This window comes from Lipophrys pholis (genome assembly GCF_963383615.2).
Source record: "Lipophrys pholis genome assembly, chromosome: 1".
NCBI classification, from domain to species: domain Eukaryota; kingdom Metazoa; phylum Chordata; class Actinopteri; order Blenniiformes; family Blenniidae; genus Lipophrys; species Lipophrys pholis.
Genome location: NC_137635.1, coordinates 31,952,359 through 31,969,447, shown reverse-complemented (window position 1 = coordinate 31,969,447; position 17,089 = coordinate 31,952,359). Strand labels below are relative to the sequence as shown.

General features: G+C 41.3%; 1 protein-coding gene across 1 annotated transcript in view; it reads left to right on the top strand.

Moving 5' to 3' along the window:
* The first annotated feature begins 8,216 nt into the window (after window positions 1–8,216).
* Window positions 8,217–17,089, top strand: part of insra (insulin receptor a) — a 55,375-nt gene continuing 46,502 nt past the window's right edge. The window contains exon 1 of the mRNA XM_080476234.1: window positions 8,217–9,162. Coding sequence (XP_080332360.1) covers window positions 9,087–9,162 — 76 coding nt within the window. The 5' untranslated portion in view covers window positions 8,217–9,086. The remainder of the gene's footprint in view (window positions 9,163–17,089) is intronic.

Sequence of the window (17,089 nt, the reverse complement as noted above, 5' to 3'; positions counted from 1 at the left end):
TATCATATTAACTTGCTCAAAGATATTATGACACTCCCTTTGCACTTCAGTGAAACTAAAATATTGCTCGTAACCGTAAACGTTTAAAGCAACAGTTATGACTCCATGTGTCCAAAGCATGAGTTAGTGGACTTTTTTCAAATGGTATGGTCCAGATGTCTGAGAATTTGGGTTTCCGAGTTGTTTTCCGAGTTGAGCGGTTCCTAAGGGTCTGAATTCTGAGTTGTGAAATTCAGTCATGGGCAACTTGGAGGTGGGAAACGTTCCACTTCTAGATACTTTCAGAGTTTTCAGAGAGCTCTCAGAGGCGGGTCTCTGAGGCCCTGTCCGCACGACAATGCCGTTTCATGTAACCGCGTTGTTTTTGGTTGATCATCCACGCGGAGCGGCGTTTTAGGAGCCTGGAAACGGGTTCCAGAGTGGAGACATTTCAAAATGCCGCCTTGGCTTTGATGTGCAATTAGACAAGACGCACATTTGCTGAAATTGATGATGTCACTGCCCCACAATCTTCCCCGCGACGTCACTTAATAACAATGGCGGACTACATGCTCCAGATCGTGTTGCAAAAGCCCCTGATACTAGTTGGTTTAATAAGGTGACATGTCGGATTTGTTGATTTCGCCATTTTTGCATGTCTTCTTCAATGTTTCTGGCGTATTTCTGTGGCAGCGTTACAGCATCACCTATAGGCCTGGCATATGTCGCCTACTACATCCTTTTGAGTACTTTTTATGGTGTCCTGTGTAGATGGGAAACTTTAGAAGAATGACAGAGAGAAAAAAAAGCTCGTTTTGGCTCGTGTCGTGTGGACACGGCCTGATTCTGGTGAAAGTTGGGAAATGGCTCGATATGCTGACGTGGAGGCAGCCATGTTGGTTTTTTTATAGTCACATGAGCATTGTACAGTGGTAAATGAAACATTTACCATGAACAAAGATATGAACAACATGTCTATCAGCATGTTAACCCAACAGAGCCGCCCCCTTTTCCTGTGGCTTCCAGCCACCCTTTGCATAGCTGTGACCCTCACTCAAGTAAAGCAGGTATAAAAGATTAATGGATAAATGTGGCACCATGTTACGCTATGAATAGCTTCTTTCACAACAGCGCTACCACACACGACCGTTGTGGGTCGAGGCTATGGCTGCCCGACATTAGTTGGACATGTGGTCATCTTGCATTGGGATGTTACTTGCGATTAAATAAACACTCAAGAATATGATGTTGATGCCTCAAATAAGAGTACTCTTTCCCTTCTTGAAATAGAATGTTAATCAGAAGCAGTTTATTCAAGATAATCCACCTAAAAATCTTCTAAATAACCCAGAAAAACTATGGTAGCTCAATTATACGGACATATCGTGCCTGCAAACCACAGAGACCCCCAATAACAGCAGGCAATTTCATATTTTTTTTTTTTTTTTTTTCACCAGCAAATAAATCTATTTGGATGAAATATTAGCTCATAACCAGCTTTGATGCTGGTGCCAGAGTTACAGGCCCTCTCCGGGACATCCCATGTTTGATTACTGTTCGGCTTCCAGGACTCATTTCCTAACAGTGTAGTCTTGGAAGTGCTGCATGTAAATATCCGATGTTGTAGATTCATTGAAAGCGACACTCAGGAAGAGCTCCTTCAACAAGTGGGATTACGACAAGAAACATGAAACATGCTTTGTAAAATGGCACTTAATAATAAAATACGTTATCAAGATGCATTTTCTGATTATTTTGTTTTGTTGTAGCCATTCATTTGTGTAATTTTTTTAAAACACGATTAACACAGTTGGCCATTGCTGTGGTTTGTTATTGTTACACTCTGACAGACGTTTAAGTGATCTGTTAAAGCTAGTTTAATGAGCCTAATTGAGTTCCGTGGTCTGAGTCACGTTTTTAAGCATGAAAATAGATCATGACTCCAAGTTCTTTTTTTGTTTTTGTTGATCAATACTAGTCTCTTTTGTGAAATCTGCAAACCATTTTTTATAGGCAATTTTTTTTTTTTTTTTTTGTTCCATTAAGTGACCTTTTCAGACTAAACTACACTAAAACGATCCATTTTTACTTGTAACATCATGTAAACGGGGCCTGAGGGGTGCATTGCGGTGGAAACTCCATGTGGGGAGGGGCTCACTTGCACACTTTATAAAGCCCACACATGGAAACATTGCTATTATTATTAAGCGCCTACATCAATCTCTAAACTAGACATGGACTCAAAGTCTTCAGAACCTGTTAGCAATAGTACAAATACCTTTTCATGTATGTCACTGCTGTTCAACTTTATTGTATCTCCTTAAAGTTTTAAGTCCCCCGTTGATTCATTGAAGCAGCCGTATTGCGGCGGCTTCCACCTGCAGCTGGAGGCACTGGAGTCGTGTTATGTATGGTATGCTGCTCAGTTCACAGCAGTCTGACCTGAAGCCAGAGGTCAGGATTAGGAGGTGGTCAAAACCGTCACAGGCTCAAAAACAACCACTTTTATTCCCCGGCAACAGGTTGTCCAGCAGGCAGATTGTGTGTTTATGAGTCACTTGTTGTTTTGTTCATCTCAGCCCCAGCGGCACGTCTGTAGGTCTGAGCCATAATAGCTCTAATCTGGTCAAAATAGCAAAGTCGGGTACGTACTCTGCAAATGAATACAAAATGTACTGGAAATGACTTCCTCCTTCTTTAACGAGACGTGTTTTTCGATTCGACTTTAATCTTTCCATGACCGGACAAAAATTATGTCGGGCTGTTAAATAAATTTTGGTTCACATAAATCCCGGTTTCATCTTAGCTTGACCAGACCAGTGAAGTTATATCAAAATAATCAATAGTATAAATAAGTGCAAGTTTTTTCCCTTTCGTATCAACACAGAAAATGTAGTGCATCCTGAAATTATTCATGTTTAAAGCACTTTTTACAAAATTTACATTGAACAGCCTGAAATTGTCTTAAAAACATGGAACCAGATACCATGTGAGTGCAATCGGACATCTTACCTGCTGTCGCGCTTCAGAATCCTCAGAACTCAGGGTTTGGCAACCTTTAACATCTAACTTTCACTGTATGGCTTTGGTGCAAATGTTATTTTGCTCGACCAAAAACAGTACTTATTTAAAAAAATAAATAAATAAAAATGCTAAATGGTCTTTCTTGGGTGCATTTTTACCTTTAAAAAGTGATCTCACAGGCTTGACACACATCAAACTGAGAAGCAGCGTGATTCGGTTTCCATGTGATATTTGTGTTGGAACTCAAAAATAGAAATGCTGGCTCATTCATGAATGAGAGGTGTGACGTGGCTTTGTGCAGCCACAAACTGGAGGTTTTAATCTCGTTAGATCGGCACGCTCTATACGGGATTATGCTTTTAAGATATAGAATTCTCGGCGGTGCAGTTTACCACCGTCTCGGTTCCAGGGCGACACATTGCAGAGCGTTACCTGACGGGTCGGTCGGTCCATCAGAGCTAAAGATTCTGCCTCAGTGAATGTGGCCCTTTGACCCCCAGGAATTCCGTCGTCCTTCCACTGCTTCAGATGTGTCGTTGTTTGGAACATGTGACGCCTTCTCTTTCATCTAATGCAGCTCTGGGAAAAAAACTATTTTTCCAAGAATGGAATTGAACATTAATTGATGACCAGCGTTTGGGAATAACATGTTATAAAACTTCATTCAGCCAACATTAATGCAACAACAATCATGTTGGTAGTAACACACAAGTAAGTGATTACTGTTTCTAAAGTAATAAAGTACCCATGAGCTCTTTGTTCATTGTTAACAAAAACAAACAGTTTCGACATTTTAGTGACTTCGTCGTGAAATTTACTGAGTATTCAGACCTTTCTGATGACTGTCAACAAATCTAGAGTCAAATCTACTTTCCTGTTGCCAGACTTATTGCTCGTCCTTTTAACAGTGGCGGCATTGAGCGCGGTGAATTGTGGTCATATTATTATACATTAAACATTTTTTGGAGTGATGATCATACAACACACAGAAGGACAAATTATCATAAAAAGTCTGTCGTGGTAACTGTTATGGGAAACTTGTCTCATAAAAAAGCGTGTAATTTTGCAGTCTTTGTTTGACGAATGACCTGTGTCAGCGATTTTGGAACCTGTGTGCCACTTTTTGTAACCTTCAATGTCGACAGTGCAGGAAGCATTGGAACCATCTATGAGTGCTTCGAGACAGATGTTCACATGACATCCATGCAACGTCTAGGGAAGAAAAAACACTTTCATTCTGGAGGTATAGAGATGACGTCGTAACGGCGTGTTGTGGGGAGCTGCTTTCTCTCTGTACACACTTGGAGCACTGATATTAGCCAAAGCTTCAGTCTTCACTATTTCACTAAACACCTGTTTACTGGAGGGGGAGCGCCTCAGTGACGATGATCAAACTCTAGCCCTCTAATAGAAACACGAGAAATGTTCCACCATGATTAACATCACAATTATAAAGCTTATAAATTAACTGTATCCAAAATAGCTGTGATTAGCATTAGCATGCCACCATTGTCAGTACATTTTTTTTTTTTTTGTAGTTATCTTCATCTCTGTAGTTTATCTCAGCTGTTTGTTTGTTTTTTGCTCCTTGTTCTTGTCGTTTGTTTATGGAACTGCTTCTTTCAAGGAGTGCCAACATCCAGATTATAGAGCATCTTCCTCCAAATAACTGATGCAACTTAAAATGAATTTAATGATCGAATCAGTCGTTAGATTGACCCACACAGTGATGACAGCTCAGCTAGTGTGTCACATCTATACAATACAGCTTCCTGTATTCCACTAAACTGTATTTTAGTCTCACAAACAAATGAGTTTCTTCTTGAGAATATGCTGCTGTCCTGGTGGAGGATGTAAACAGGCACTGAATTAGCAGTCGTGATGGAGACGGACAAACAGCAGGAAAGGCAGCCTCACATATTTGCAGCCTGAGAGAGCTTGGGACTCATGAGTGCAATGTCAAACAGGTAATCGTAATGTTTTTTTTTTTCTTTCCATCGGTCTGCCTGAGTGTGAGAACACCGCCAGATCAAGAGGAGAATCAAGCTCTGTTTGGAAAACAATTGTTTGCCTACGCACAGATTTTGCTTCCTCCTCTTTTTTCCGTCACTTTACAAAAATAGACAAGAATCTTCTGTTTTTTTTCTGACACGCACGCAAGAAGGAACTGGATGCGGGCCAGAGGATAATTAAGGATGAGATTGGGGCTTTTCCCTGATAGCATGAGACCCTGGATTTATTTGCAAGGAAGACAACCGCCAAATGATCTCAATGCACGCACAATGAAACGCAGCTATTTGTCTCCCTGTTTGATGAAGAGCAGGTCAACTGAGGGCAGAGAGCAAAATGAGCATTATCTCTAAAAAAAAAATGGCTCAACTTTATTTCTATAGCGCCAGATACATCACAGTTGTCTCATGGCAGCTTTACAGAGGAAAACCCAACTATTCCGCAGCAGCAAACACAGGAGACGGTGGAAAGGAAATAACTTACTCTTCACAGGAGGAAACCTGTAGAACCAGACTCAGAGGTGGAAACTTTGTGTAAAACCAGACTCGGACGTGGAGTACCAAAATACAAATATAAAGGCAAGTTTACATCACTGTCATATAAATATGTTTCTGGATCAGGTAAATGGATTTCCCTTAAAAAGTGCTTTTCCACCTCTTGAGCAGTCCCGAAAGTGCTTTATGTTGTTAATCACGTTCACCCATTCACACACGCCAATGGAGGCAGGTGGTAAACACTTTTCACTGCATGTTATACAGTGTTTGATTATGCTTGTGGCAAACTAAGGCCTTAACTTTATGTGTGTGTGTATTTTTCCTCTTTATTTAATCTCATCTCGTATTATCTTATATTATCTTATCTCATCTTATCTTATTTTGTCATCCTGCAGGCCGAAACAAACCCCCTGGAGTGAGCTGCTCGCCACATGCTTGACACCTCTGGTGACACACAAAGCAGAAATGGCAGATTTCTCTCGTGCAAATTAAACCAAATCCATTTTGAGCCTCAATATAAGTCAGTACTTATGGGTTGATGCTATAAAATAAAGTTATGGAGATCTGGTGTCAATCATGTACCAGTCATGTTGAGGCGAGTTGGGCTTTTACTATATTTGAAAAAGAGAGTGTGGTGTATATTTATGTAGTTGCATTAGCTCCGCATGAAGGGGCACTCCTCCCTGCGTTCTGATTGGCCGCCACTTGACACTAACTCGAGAGGATCACTGTGACGATTGCCAACCATCGTTGTGTCATTTAAAAAAGGACGTAAAACTCGAAGCTGAACATAAAAAATAAACCATTGCACTAAACTTTGATGAATCCATTGTTATGTATGAACTTTCTTGTTGTTTTTTACTTGAGTTATGATGTTTCTTTATATTAATTTTAGTTACACTGAGCATCTGAATACATTCTAATTTCTTAAGACACTTAAAAGAACACTCTAAATTAAGATGAACTAATGAACAAAGAATTAGTTTTCACCATTCAAATTAAGCGATGGGAAAATATAATTTTGCATTGTATTATAGATTTATGAGCTGTATCTATATGTTTATTCTTGTTCATACAGCTTAAAAAAAAAAAAAGATGTCATGGTATTTTTTTACTAAAATTATTGTGAACCCTGTGTCTTGTACAGAAATTGTTAATATTCTTCAAAAGTCAACTGTTGTATTGTCAGTTATTTCTCTTCTCATTAAAGTAGTTTTTCTTTTATCTGTGATATTTACAACCTCCTAAGTCTACTCATGAAATATTACAATTTGAGATACTGCGTTTTTAATTCTCATGACTTATAATCTGATATTATAAAGAGAAGTCTGTTTAACAAATCACTGTTTGAGTTAAATGGCAGCTTTCCGGTGTACAAACAATGTTCTAGGTGTACCTGAATGTATATACTTGTCCATATATTGTAGGGTTGTTTTTTTTTCCCAACAAACAATACAGGTTAAAGACCAGGAAGATTGCGAGTGAACCCAACCACCCCATGACAGACTGTTCTCTCTGCTGCCGTCAGCAGCGTTACTGCTACCTGAAGGCAAACACAGAGAGAATGAGAAAGAGCTTCTTCCCTCAGGCTATCAGTCTGCTGAACATGGAACAATGGACTGTCGACTTTCGCTTTGTGTGTGTGCGTGTATCTCTCTCTCTCTCTCTCTCTCTCTCTCTCTCTCTCTCTCTATATATATATATATTTCTCAATCACGTAAATGGATTTCACTTAAAAAGTGTATTGCCACCACTTGAGCAGTCCCGAAAGTGCTTTACATTGTTAATCACAATCACACACACACACACACACACACACACACACACACACACACACACACACACACACACACACACACACACACACACACACACACACACACACACACACACACACACACGCCAATGGAGGCAGGTGTTTATTTCACTGCATGTTATACAGTGTTTGATTATGCTTGTGACAAACTAAGGCCTTGATTCACTGCCTGTGTCTTTGAATGTTATAATTAGGACCTAAAGTTAAAAAAAAACAAACACATAATTTAATCTTATTTCCATTAAATGATTAGATTAGATAGACATGTATTATTCCCACAAGTGCAAAATTGCATTATAAAGAAAAGGCTTACAACATTTATTATGTCTGAGTTAAATTATAGGGGAGGGGGGGTTGCCTTTCCACTGTATTGTTTTGTTTCGAGGTGCACCGTTCTTGTAGATGAATTGTTTACAATGCATTGGATCCTGTAGTTTGCCTTCAGGCCACATGGCACAGACAGACAGGACGAGGCTCTGTGGTCAACATGCCTGTTGTTGGAGAGGAGAAACCGAGTTAGCGCCTGCCTTTAGGGATCAGTTCGATCCAATAAGCTCCAGTCCGGGTTTCCCCTCGAGCCCGTCTGGCTCTCTGGCAGGGTTTGTTTACTGGCTGTGAAGGAGAAGAAGGGGATCCTGCAGGAGAGACTCCGCTACCTACCTCTGTCCGTGCAACGAGAACAGGAGGGAGAAAGAAAGAAAAAGCCCCATACTCCGGCTGCCCTGCCTCCCTCTCCGTCGGGCCGGAGGATGCACGCAGGCTCTTGCTCGGTTTATTCCCATTTTTTAATTCGTTTAAAACAAGAAAGAGGAGCACGCGTCCGTCAGCGCTCCCAACACGGGGCAGAGCTCACTTCAAATCTCGGCTCTGACTGAAGAGAGAAAAATAAAACTCTTTCTTTTTTTTCTTCCCTGAGATTAACTAAAAAAAGGAGCACTTTTCCGTTGTCGTTGTTGCGCTCTGTGTGGGACTTGGAGAGGCTTTTTCCCTTTTATTTTTTTTGTTTTTTTTTTAGGCGAACGTGACGCCACGCATGCCACAGCCATCGAGTCAGCAGCAGCAGCAGCAGCAGCGGAGCCACAAATCACCCTCAAGTCCGCTGAAAGGTCGCTCCGACCGGGCCGTATTCGGCTCTGGCCCTCCTCTTGAATAATAATAATAATAAAAAACACAGACAACAGCCACCGTTTAATCTGCGTGTTGTTTCCCTGAAAGTGGGATTTAATTGAGGGGAGGCGCTGTGAAAGCGAGAGAGAGAGAGAAAACTTGACGTTGTGGCCTGGACTCGAGTAGCGGAGCGGCTAGCCGCGCTAGCACTGCCGTTAGCCCCCCCCCCCCCCCCCCCCCCCCCCCTCTCCATCCCCCTGCTCGGATAATAAGTCTTGTTTATGTGCGATTTTTCTCCCCAACAACACGGACAAACTGAACTTTAATCCAACAAAGAGGTTGGAAACCCCCGCCAGGACAGCGCTGTGCCGCGCCGGGGCTTGTTAAGTGTTGTTTTCCATGCGGTGGCTAACTTTAGCCGCGGCGGCGTTAGCTCGTGTTTTCACGTGAACACGTTGGACTCGTTCCTCCGCCCATCTTCCGGGATGTCTTTTGTTTATTTTTGTTTACTCGCGGGCCCACGCCGCACAACAAAACCAGTCTCCTGAAGCTCCCCCGTCCCCACTTGTGAACTTGAGCACCAAGCCCGAGGATTACTGATCTGACCGGAGCGCTGCTGGGTGCCCTCGCCCCCCCTCCTCCCCCCCGAGTCAGTGATGTGGCTCCGGACTTTGTGTTTGGCGGCGGCCGCTCTCTGCTGTGTGCTGAGCTGTCATCCAGCGAGCGGAGAAGGTGAGTAACAACAGCGATCGCTACTAAGCACAGTCCCCGCATCTTATTATTATTATTATTATTATTATTATTATTATTATTATTATTATTATTATTATTCACTTTAAATCTGGATATTTGTGGGAGTGTGTGTCTGAGCCTTGTGCAATGCACCGAGAACCAGAGGAGGTCCAACAACAAACCACAGACAGTGACTCTGCTCTTGTGCAATTCTGTGACATCCAGGTCCAGAAAACTTTTATTTTTACCGGCAGATCCACAGCTATATAAAACCAACGAATTTTTAGCAGTGCTTACTGGAACTTAGACCATCATATTTGACGTTCACATCGAAAACAGACTGATAAACAAGCAAGTGCTTCCCAAAACGACATTACACAATGGAAAGTCCTAGTAGTAATCTCTATGGATTTTACACGTATAAAACATTAATTTATAATTTTCAAAAATTACACCGTCTAATGTTTGAATATTTCATGATATCAGATGTTTTTCCTTGATTTGCTATCTGTAATAAACACAAATGAAACTTGACAACAGCTTGTATGAGTCCACAATGATATTTAGAGATCCAAAGAAACTACATACCCAGTAATAGACATACAATTACAATACAATAATAAAGCTCTCTCAGCCAATAGTTAAATCAAACATTTAAACGTAATACATATAAAGTTTTAAGCATTTGTTTTTTGTTTCTTTTAGAAAAATGTTATTGCAAACAAAAATACAGAATCTCCCAATATAAGCATGCTTCATAAGCTCATATGTTTTCATATTGTTTAAACCAAAGGCCATAATGATCAGAATTAAAAGTAAAAAGTGGTTGAAACGTTTGAGTTGTTATGTTGTTATAACAGTCAAAACATATGATTTTTCTGGTGAGAGGAGTTAACTCGCATTTAATACCAAAAAAAACATTTGTTCAGCGATTCAGTTATGAATGAATCATATTTTTTTTAATTTAGTTTTTGACTCATCTTAATTTTTTTATGCAGTTTTAGTTTCAGTAATAATTTGGATTCGGTGGCCAAAAAAAGCATCCAACTGTGAAACTAGCATATATTTTGAACATATTACACAAAAACTTAAATATTTTACGACCTATCTTGGAGAATTTTGGTTTAAATGCCATGAAAATACAGCATCTTAAAATAGAATATTTCATGAAATGATCCAGAAAGATTAAAAAAAAAAAAATGATGATATTCTGATTGAAGCTCCAACTTCTACATTTCTTTTTGTGACGGAATAAAAGAAAACTGACACTGAATGCATTTGTGGTGATTCACTGAACTGAAACAATGGTAGCAGTCATTATTTGTATTTGCATGAAGACCCAATGATGGACATGCTGATGAGGTACTGATGATCAGTGCGGACCCTGTGCGGCAGTATTGGTGTCCAGTTTTGTTTTGTTTTGTTAGTGAGGTTGCACAGATAAAGCCACACGCAGGCAGTGCTGTTTGGAGACTGTCACTGTATTGAAGGGACAAAGGTTACCACTTATCGGCCGTGTGAGTCTGCACAGAACTGTAAACAAAATGCTTTGTCCCTGGCAAAGAAAGTAATCTGAGAATTTAGTAGTATTAATTGGCTGTTATTGCAGATGTAAATCCTCTGCTTGTGGCTGTGGTCGGAGCAGGAATGCAACAATAAGCCTTCTTTGCCGCGCCTGACAATCCCACTTACATTCACTGGTGATGAGAATGAATGAAAATGCGATCGCCCGGAGAAATGTTCGCGCTTGCTACTTTGCCGGAGTCTGTACTTGAAGCAAATGTTGGTTATAGAAATGAGGGAATGTGCGGCGAACCTGTGGGACTGCTTGCTGCTGTACCACCGGCGACAACAGAGCAGACCTGCATGGTGAATCGCAAAGATCACTCCCACTCCACATACTGGACTAGAAAAGCAATTTTTATTTATTCTCTATCAGAGAGGATAACTCTCAAGAGGTTATCAGCAATTTCTAGGCGAGATGACGATAAGTTATTTGTCTGCAAACAGCCCCTCATGTGATTTCCCTGCTGTTGCTCCAGCAAAACTTGTTGAAATAGTATCTGGCTTCAGCCCGGCTGGAACAACATCGGCTGCGTCAATCTGTCATCGTTGAGATTTACTCACACAGTATTGATTTAAAAACAGCGGCCAGGCCGGCAATAAACATATTGAATGTTAAAATAAGGCAACCATGAATCTCCTGCATGTTGTGTTGTGAAGCCTCGTGGAAAAGGGTGGTGTTATTTTCGCTGTCTTATTATGAGCCGCTGCACCGCGGCATGGATTGCATAAACTTTGGGTACAACAGTAAGAACGACTGTGTGAATCTGAGGCGACGACCTCTGCGATGTACTCAGAATATCCTGTGCGTCCTCTCCAGAGCTTTCACAAGATCACTAAATGAAGAACCATGTTGTTCTTGTAGCATTTATGCACAAGGAAAAAGTTCAGCATGGAATTAAGACAGAGAATGTGGTCCAAGATTTCACCAGTTTGGGAATCTGCTCTTGTTTTCCTGTTATATTGTGACAAAACCACCTGTGAACCGCTCACGCGGTACGACAGAGTAAAGATTTTGAGTCACGATCAAAGATATCACAACACTGGCTGTCACTTTTTTTTTTTTATTGGAGTTTCAAACATTTGTTCAGACATGAGGTCTGTGGAGCCTAACCTGTTACTAAAGATGGGTTGATCTGATCTGGTGTTGATGTGCAAATCAGGTGGAAAATGTCTTTTGACAGTTCAGTTGGGATTGGATCTAGAAGACTTGCTGTTGGTTTAGGTGAAGAGACCATTCAGGAAAAGTCTGAGCGCCAGAGGATGGAAGCTGTTTAACTGTAGATCAGGTTCTACTGACGGTTCAGATGGAAGATGTGGTTGAAAGGTCTGTGACCGCTTTGAGGAGTGTCTTCATCAGTTCTATCTCTAATAGAGGAAGGATCAATAATATGACACTAGTCGTGGATGTTGCTTCAGTGAGGCTGAGCTATTCTTCCCCCTGTAACGAGGCTTCAGTGAAGGTACATCAGTCAAACTTGTCATCAGTTAATGAATCATTTACTAGTAGAGATTTCAATATTTTGGGTTTTTGTTCTGCTGCAAAGGCAGTTTTGATTTTGACTTATTTTCTAAGATTAACTCCTGTGAAATTCCATTTGTCTTAAATAAAATGGGAACAGACGGTCTCTACTGGATAAATACGTTTGATTGTTGGAGGGTGACGGATGAGACGAAGTATCAGAGAGGACTGTGAGACTGAGACACTGTTTTCTGACTCCTGGTCTGGACTCTCGGTTGTCAAGAATACGAGAGTCTCATTAATTTGTATTCCTACATAAGTTAGCTGCGCCACGAAGACGACCAGTGGATGAATGAGGACGTTCAGATAAACATGTCCTCACTGGTCAATAGGGGGGCCAGAGAAAGTTATGGGGTCCAAGGCAAAGCTTTTGCAAACCCACACTGATGTAACATTCATTTCTGTGACCTTTTGATTGACGTAATCGGGTGTCGTTACCACTAACACGGATTACGCTGTTATTGTGTGTATGTTTGCTTTTAGCAAGTACTTTCAAACTAGACTCGATGTCTGGCCAGTCTGACCGCTGAGATACGCTCACCTATTGTCCCTGGTGTCTCAAACGTCATGTTTCTTACTATGGAGCCGCAAAAAACCCAGAGTCTTTTCATCAGTGGGTCGCTGAGTGTGGAAAATCGGTTAGTAAAGTAATCTGGTCGATAGTGAAAACATCCCAGGGGCTGAGAACTACGGATCCCGCGCACGGTCACCCAGCCGGCTCGATGTCCTGGCTGCTCGGGACCTGCTGGAGGACCGCAAACAGAACCACCGCCTCTCAGTCGGCTCGTACCCCAGACTACGTTATAGCATCTGCCACGAGCTGTGATGTTTGGAAAATGCAGAGCTGTAATTCAGTGAGCTTCGTCTCCAAAGCTGAAAAACGACAGCACTTAATACGGATACCGTTATCACTAAAGGAGGCTGAGGAGTAAGAGAACATCAAACACATCAACTCTGATCGTACACACTGTGTACTTTCAACTACAAGTTAATGTGACAAGATGACTGTCAAACTTATTTTACAGAAGTCAGCTGAGTGCTTCACCTTGTATAGTTTTGAACTAAAATCAAGCATAATGCGATTTTAGCTTTCAAGTGGCTCTATATGAATAAGTATGTGATTATTTGTAAAGACTTGAAAAAATGTAAACTACACACAAACATCATAAAATTTCATTAAAAGTTATGCTCTAAAAAAATTGGTGATGATTGTTTGCATTCATCAAGACTAAAAATACACCACTATATGCCAAAAACACAATAAAACCTTTCGCTGAGTTTTGAAAAACTGACTAAAATCAAACATATTTTACCTTTTGTACCTAATCTCTGCCTCTATTATGTGGATTAATACTGTCCTGCGACACAATCTGTTCACAAAACTATGACTCATTAGGCAGTCAGTCGCATTAATCTTAAAAATATATATATTAAAAGAACTATAGACAAACAGGTGCACTAACTGTGAATAGGAGTTGCTTTGCGAAAGCAAAGGTGTTTATACTCTTTTAATACAAAAATACCAACTCACTATAATTAGCTCAACTATTTTTTATTTTTTTTGCGGCAGAATTAACAAATGTTTTACTAAAAAACACATCTTAAAATATCGCGGCTCAAGGATGAATGTTCCTATTTAAAAATGGTTAAAGTATATAGATTGCATGTTCAGTTATTTTATGGAGTATAAATGATTTTAGATTATCCCTTGTAAATAGTATTGGATACTCGTATGCAAATGTTGCATATTCTTTGTCTTTAAAGCGGATTAGGAGAAGCTCCTCCTCCCTTACAGTATGGGATATTAATGCACTGTGTGTAGCGAGTGTGTGCAGGCCCGGGTCGCTTTAAAACTGGCTGCTGCACATGGTGCAACAGGAACTCTGAGAGGAGGGGAAAAAAGCACGGCGCTTTCACCTTTCGCCAGATTTCGGTGAGGAGCGAACGGAGCGTTGTCATCGAACCAGTTTGAGCGAGAATGTTAAAGACATAAATCAAAAGCAAGTTGCGTAATTACGCTCCTCCTCTGTCAGACTCGGGAGCGAGCCACAGACGAAGTGGTTTGGGGTGGGGGTGGGGGGTGGGGGGGTGTTCACACTGGCCGATTTCATGAGGCCCACCAAACCCGCGCTACAGTCAAGAAGTCTTCTGGGCTACTTGTTGGTCGCTGTCCAGCTCAGCGTGATGGAAAGTTTCTCCTAATAATGGAAGCTTATGTTTTAGTGGCTGTGCCGAGTGATTTCAGTCAGTCAGCAGCGAGCGGCCGCTCAACGTTTTCTCAGCCAGTTCATCTGTGGGGCCACAAATGGGCCTGTTTTTGTGTATATTTGACACTTTGAGCCAGGCTGGACAGAGCTAAGCAGACCGATTAACACCTCTATTCCTATCCTGTCACTACTGACCACATTCGGCTGGTATACTCGTCACAACCATAACTCCTGGACCAGTTTTGATGTGTGAAAGTTGAAAAATCTACCTGAAAGCAATGGAATCGAGATCACGTACCAGCCATTATATTGGGCCTCAAGACTTTTGCATAATTAATATCCAATCACATTTGCGATTCACCAGTGTGCCACATTTATAATGTGCTTGTTAGCATCTGTTAAAAACAAGACTTCAAAATCAATATTAAGATTCACTATTACATGCCAGTAACACAATGAAATTCCTGTGACGTACTGTCAAACCCAGTATTGGGGAAAGTGACCATATTTAAGTTCCTTATTCAAAAGCGACGTGTTAATGTCAGTAACAGATGACAAGAAGTGATATTTAATTGTTTAAAAACCTGCTGCTTGCTTGTATATTTCTTTGACAAAACATCACATTTCAGCTATTAAACCTCTTGTAATTTCATTTACAAAATTTGATAAAAATATGAAGTAATTGTAGCCGTTTTGGTTGAATGTACAGCGTCCTTCATGTTTTAGATCTGTCTCATTTGAAATACCCCTGATTGCATTGAGGGCCTCATTATTGGCATTTCATACAAGCTTGATAATGACACCGCCATTAGATTCAGGTGTGCTGAAGCTCGGAGACATCTAAAACATGCAGGACTCTGTACAGGTCCCCCAGGACCAGGATTGGACATCCCTGCTGTACAACAAAATCTAAAGGAAACAGAACTGTGGATTCATTCGTATTTTCATTAAAGCTTCGAGCAGCCAAAGAAGAGAGCCTAAAAAGCATATGTGGGCTCAATGCTGCAACTTTACCTGGATGAGCCTTGTTTTTAGTGTCCATATTCTAGACTCGGTGAGACGGCATTTGTGATTTTCCTTTCCTTTTTTCTCTTTTTCTGCTGAAAAGTTTCTTCAAACTGAGTTTTGCTGCGACTTGCATCACAGCTGACTCGGTTCATCTCCCGCCGGCCTGTTGGGAGTCTCAGGTGGCCGATTGTGTTGCATTGTTTTTGCCATGGTAACGCATCAATTTACCACCAGCCAGGAACCAGCGCGTGCTCCCCGCAACGCCACCGGTGCCCTGCTGCCGAACATCGCTTTGGTCTCGGCGAGCCTGGTAATCGACGACCTTGGCACTCCTGATTTATGCCTCGGGACAGGCACAGCAATTAAATAGCAATGAAACTGTCATCGCTTCCCCCACAGACAAACCAACACACACCTCTAAAAACACCTCGCTCAACCTGCCTCTGTCGTCTCGAGCAACAAAAGTCATGAGATTTTTATTTTGGCGCACATACAATAATTATTTCACGTGTCGCTGTTGACAATGGCTGTGTAATGTCTGCTGACAAGTTCATGTTAGTAAATGATGTACGGCTCAAAGGTAGAGGAACCTGTCACATGTGTGCTCTGTGATTTGGTCCACGCGAGTTCAACAAAGAAAAGGTGTGCTAAGTCTTTGGCCTCGACACCGTGCGACGGCAAGAAGGAAGCGGTCTTGCTATTGTGTACTCGGTAAAGGTAATCATTACCTGTCTGCATGCTTTGTTTTCAGTCTTCTCTTTGAGGCATTTATGAGTCCTGATGATGAGGCTCAGGTTGTAAACTTCAGCCCTCCCCCTGTGCTCTTTCACCATTTTTACGCCAGCACATTGGTCACATCTGTCGATGAGAAGGAACGCCTGATGAATTTGGTGAGCTTCCTGCTGAGGACAGCTTTGGTTGTCTTTCTTTGTTGTCCCTCACAGACATTTGTGAGATTAATGAGGAATTATTAATGACAGTGTGACATGGTGGGCAGTGAATGGTCTTTTATTGGATCTTGTTATACAAATTAGAATTGTTGCTTGACTGTTGGAGTTAGTATTTGCAAAGGTTCTTTCATGGGTTGAGCACTTCGCATGGCAGCCGTCACCATTGCTGTGTGTGTGAGTGGGTGAATGTGACGAACATCGTACCAACAAGGTGAAGATGTGACCCACCAAATGGGGTCATAATAAAAAATAAAAAAGACGACTGCAGAATGTTCCGTTTTTACTAAAATGTGGACATATGAAGTTTCTTTATCAAAGGTCACTGTGGTCAAAGGATTACGTTTGGAAATACCATTAACAGAAACAACGTAGTAAAATCCTGAAGCTTGACTGAAGCCGAGCGGGAACTTATGAGAAACCGAGTTTTCATGTTTCTCATCCTCTCTACAAGGCTGTCATTTTTACATGTTGCCCCTCGAGGACAATTCATTTCCCACCACTGGCCTTGACTCTGAGAAGGTTCATCTCAGTCAGTCATCACTAAGTAACCACTGTATATTGTGTATACTTGAAAGGATGATGAAGTAAGTAATTGGCAATAATTGCGGTGGAAAGCCTTTCAGCTGAAAGGTTTTGTGATGCCAACTTATTAAACGTAGCCTGGAGCTCACACTAAT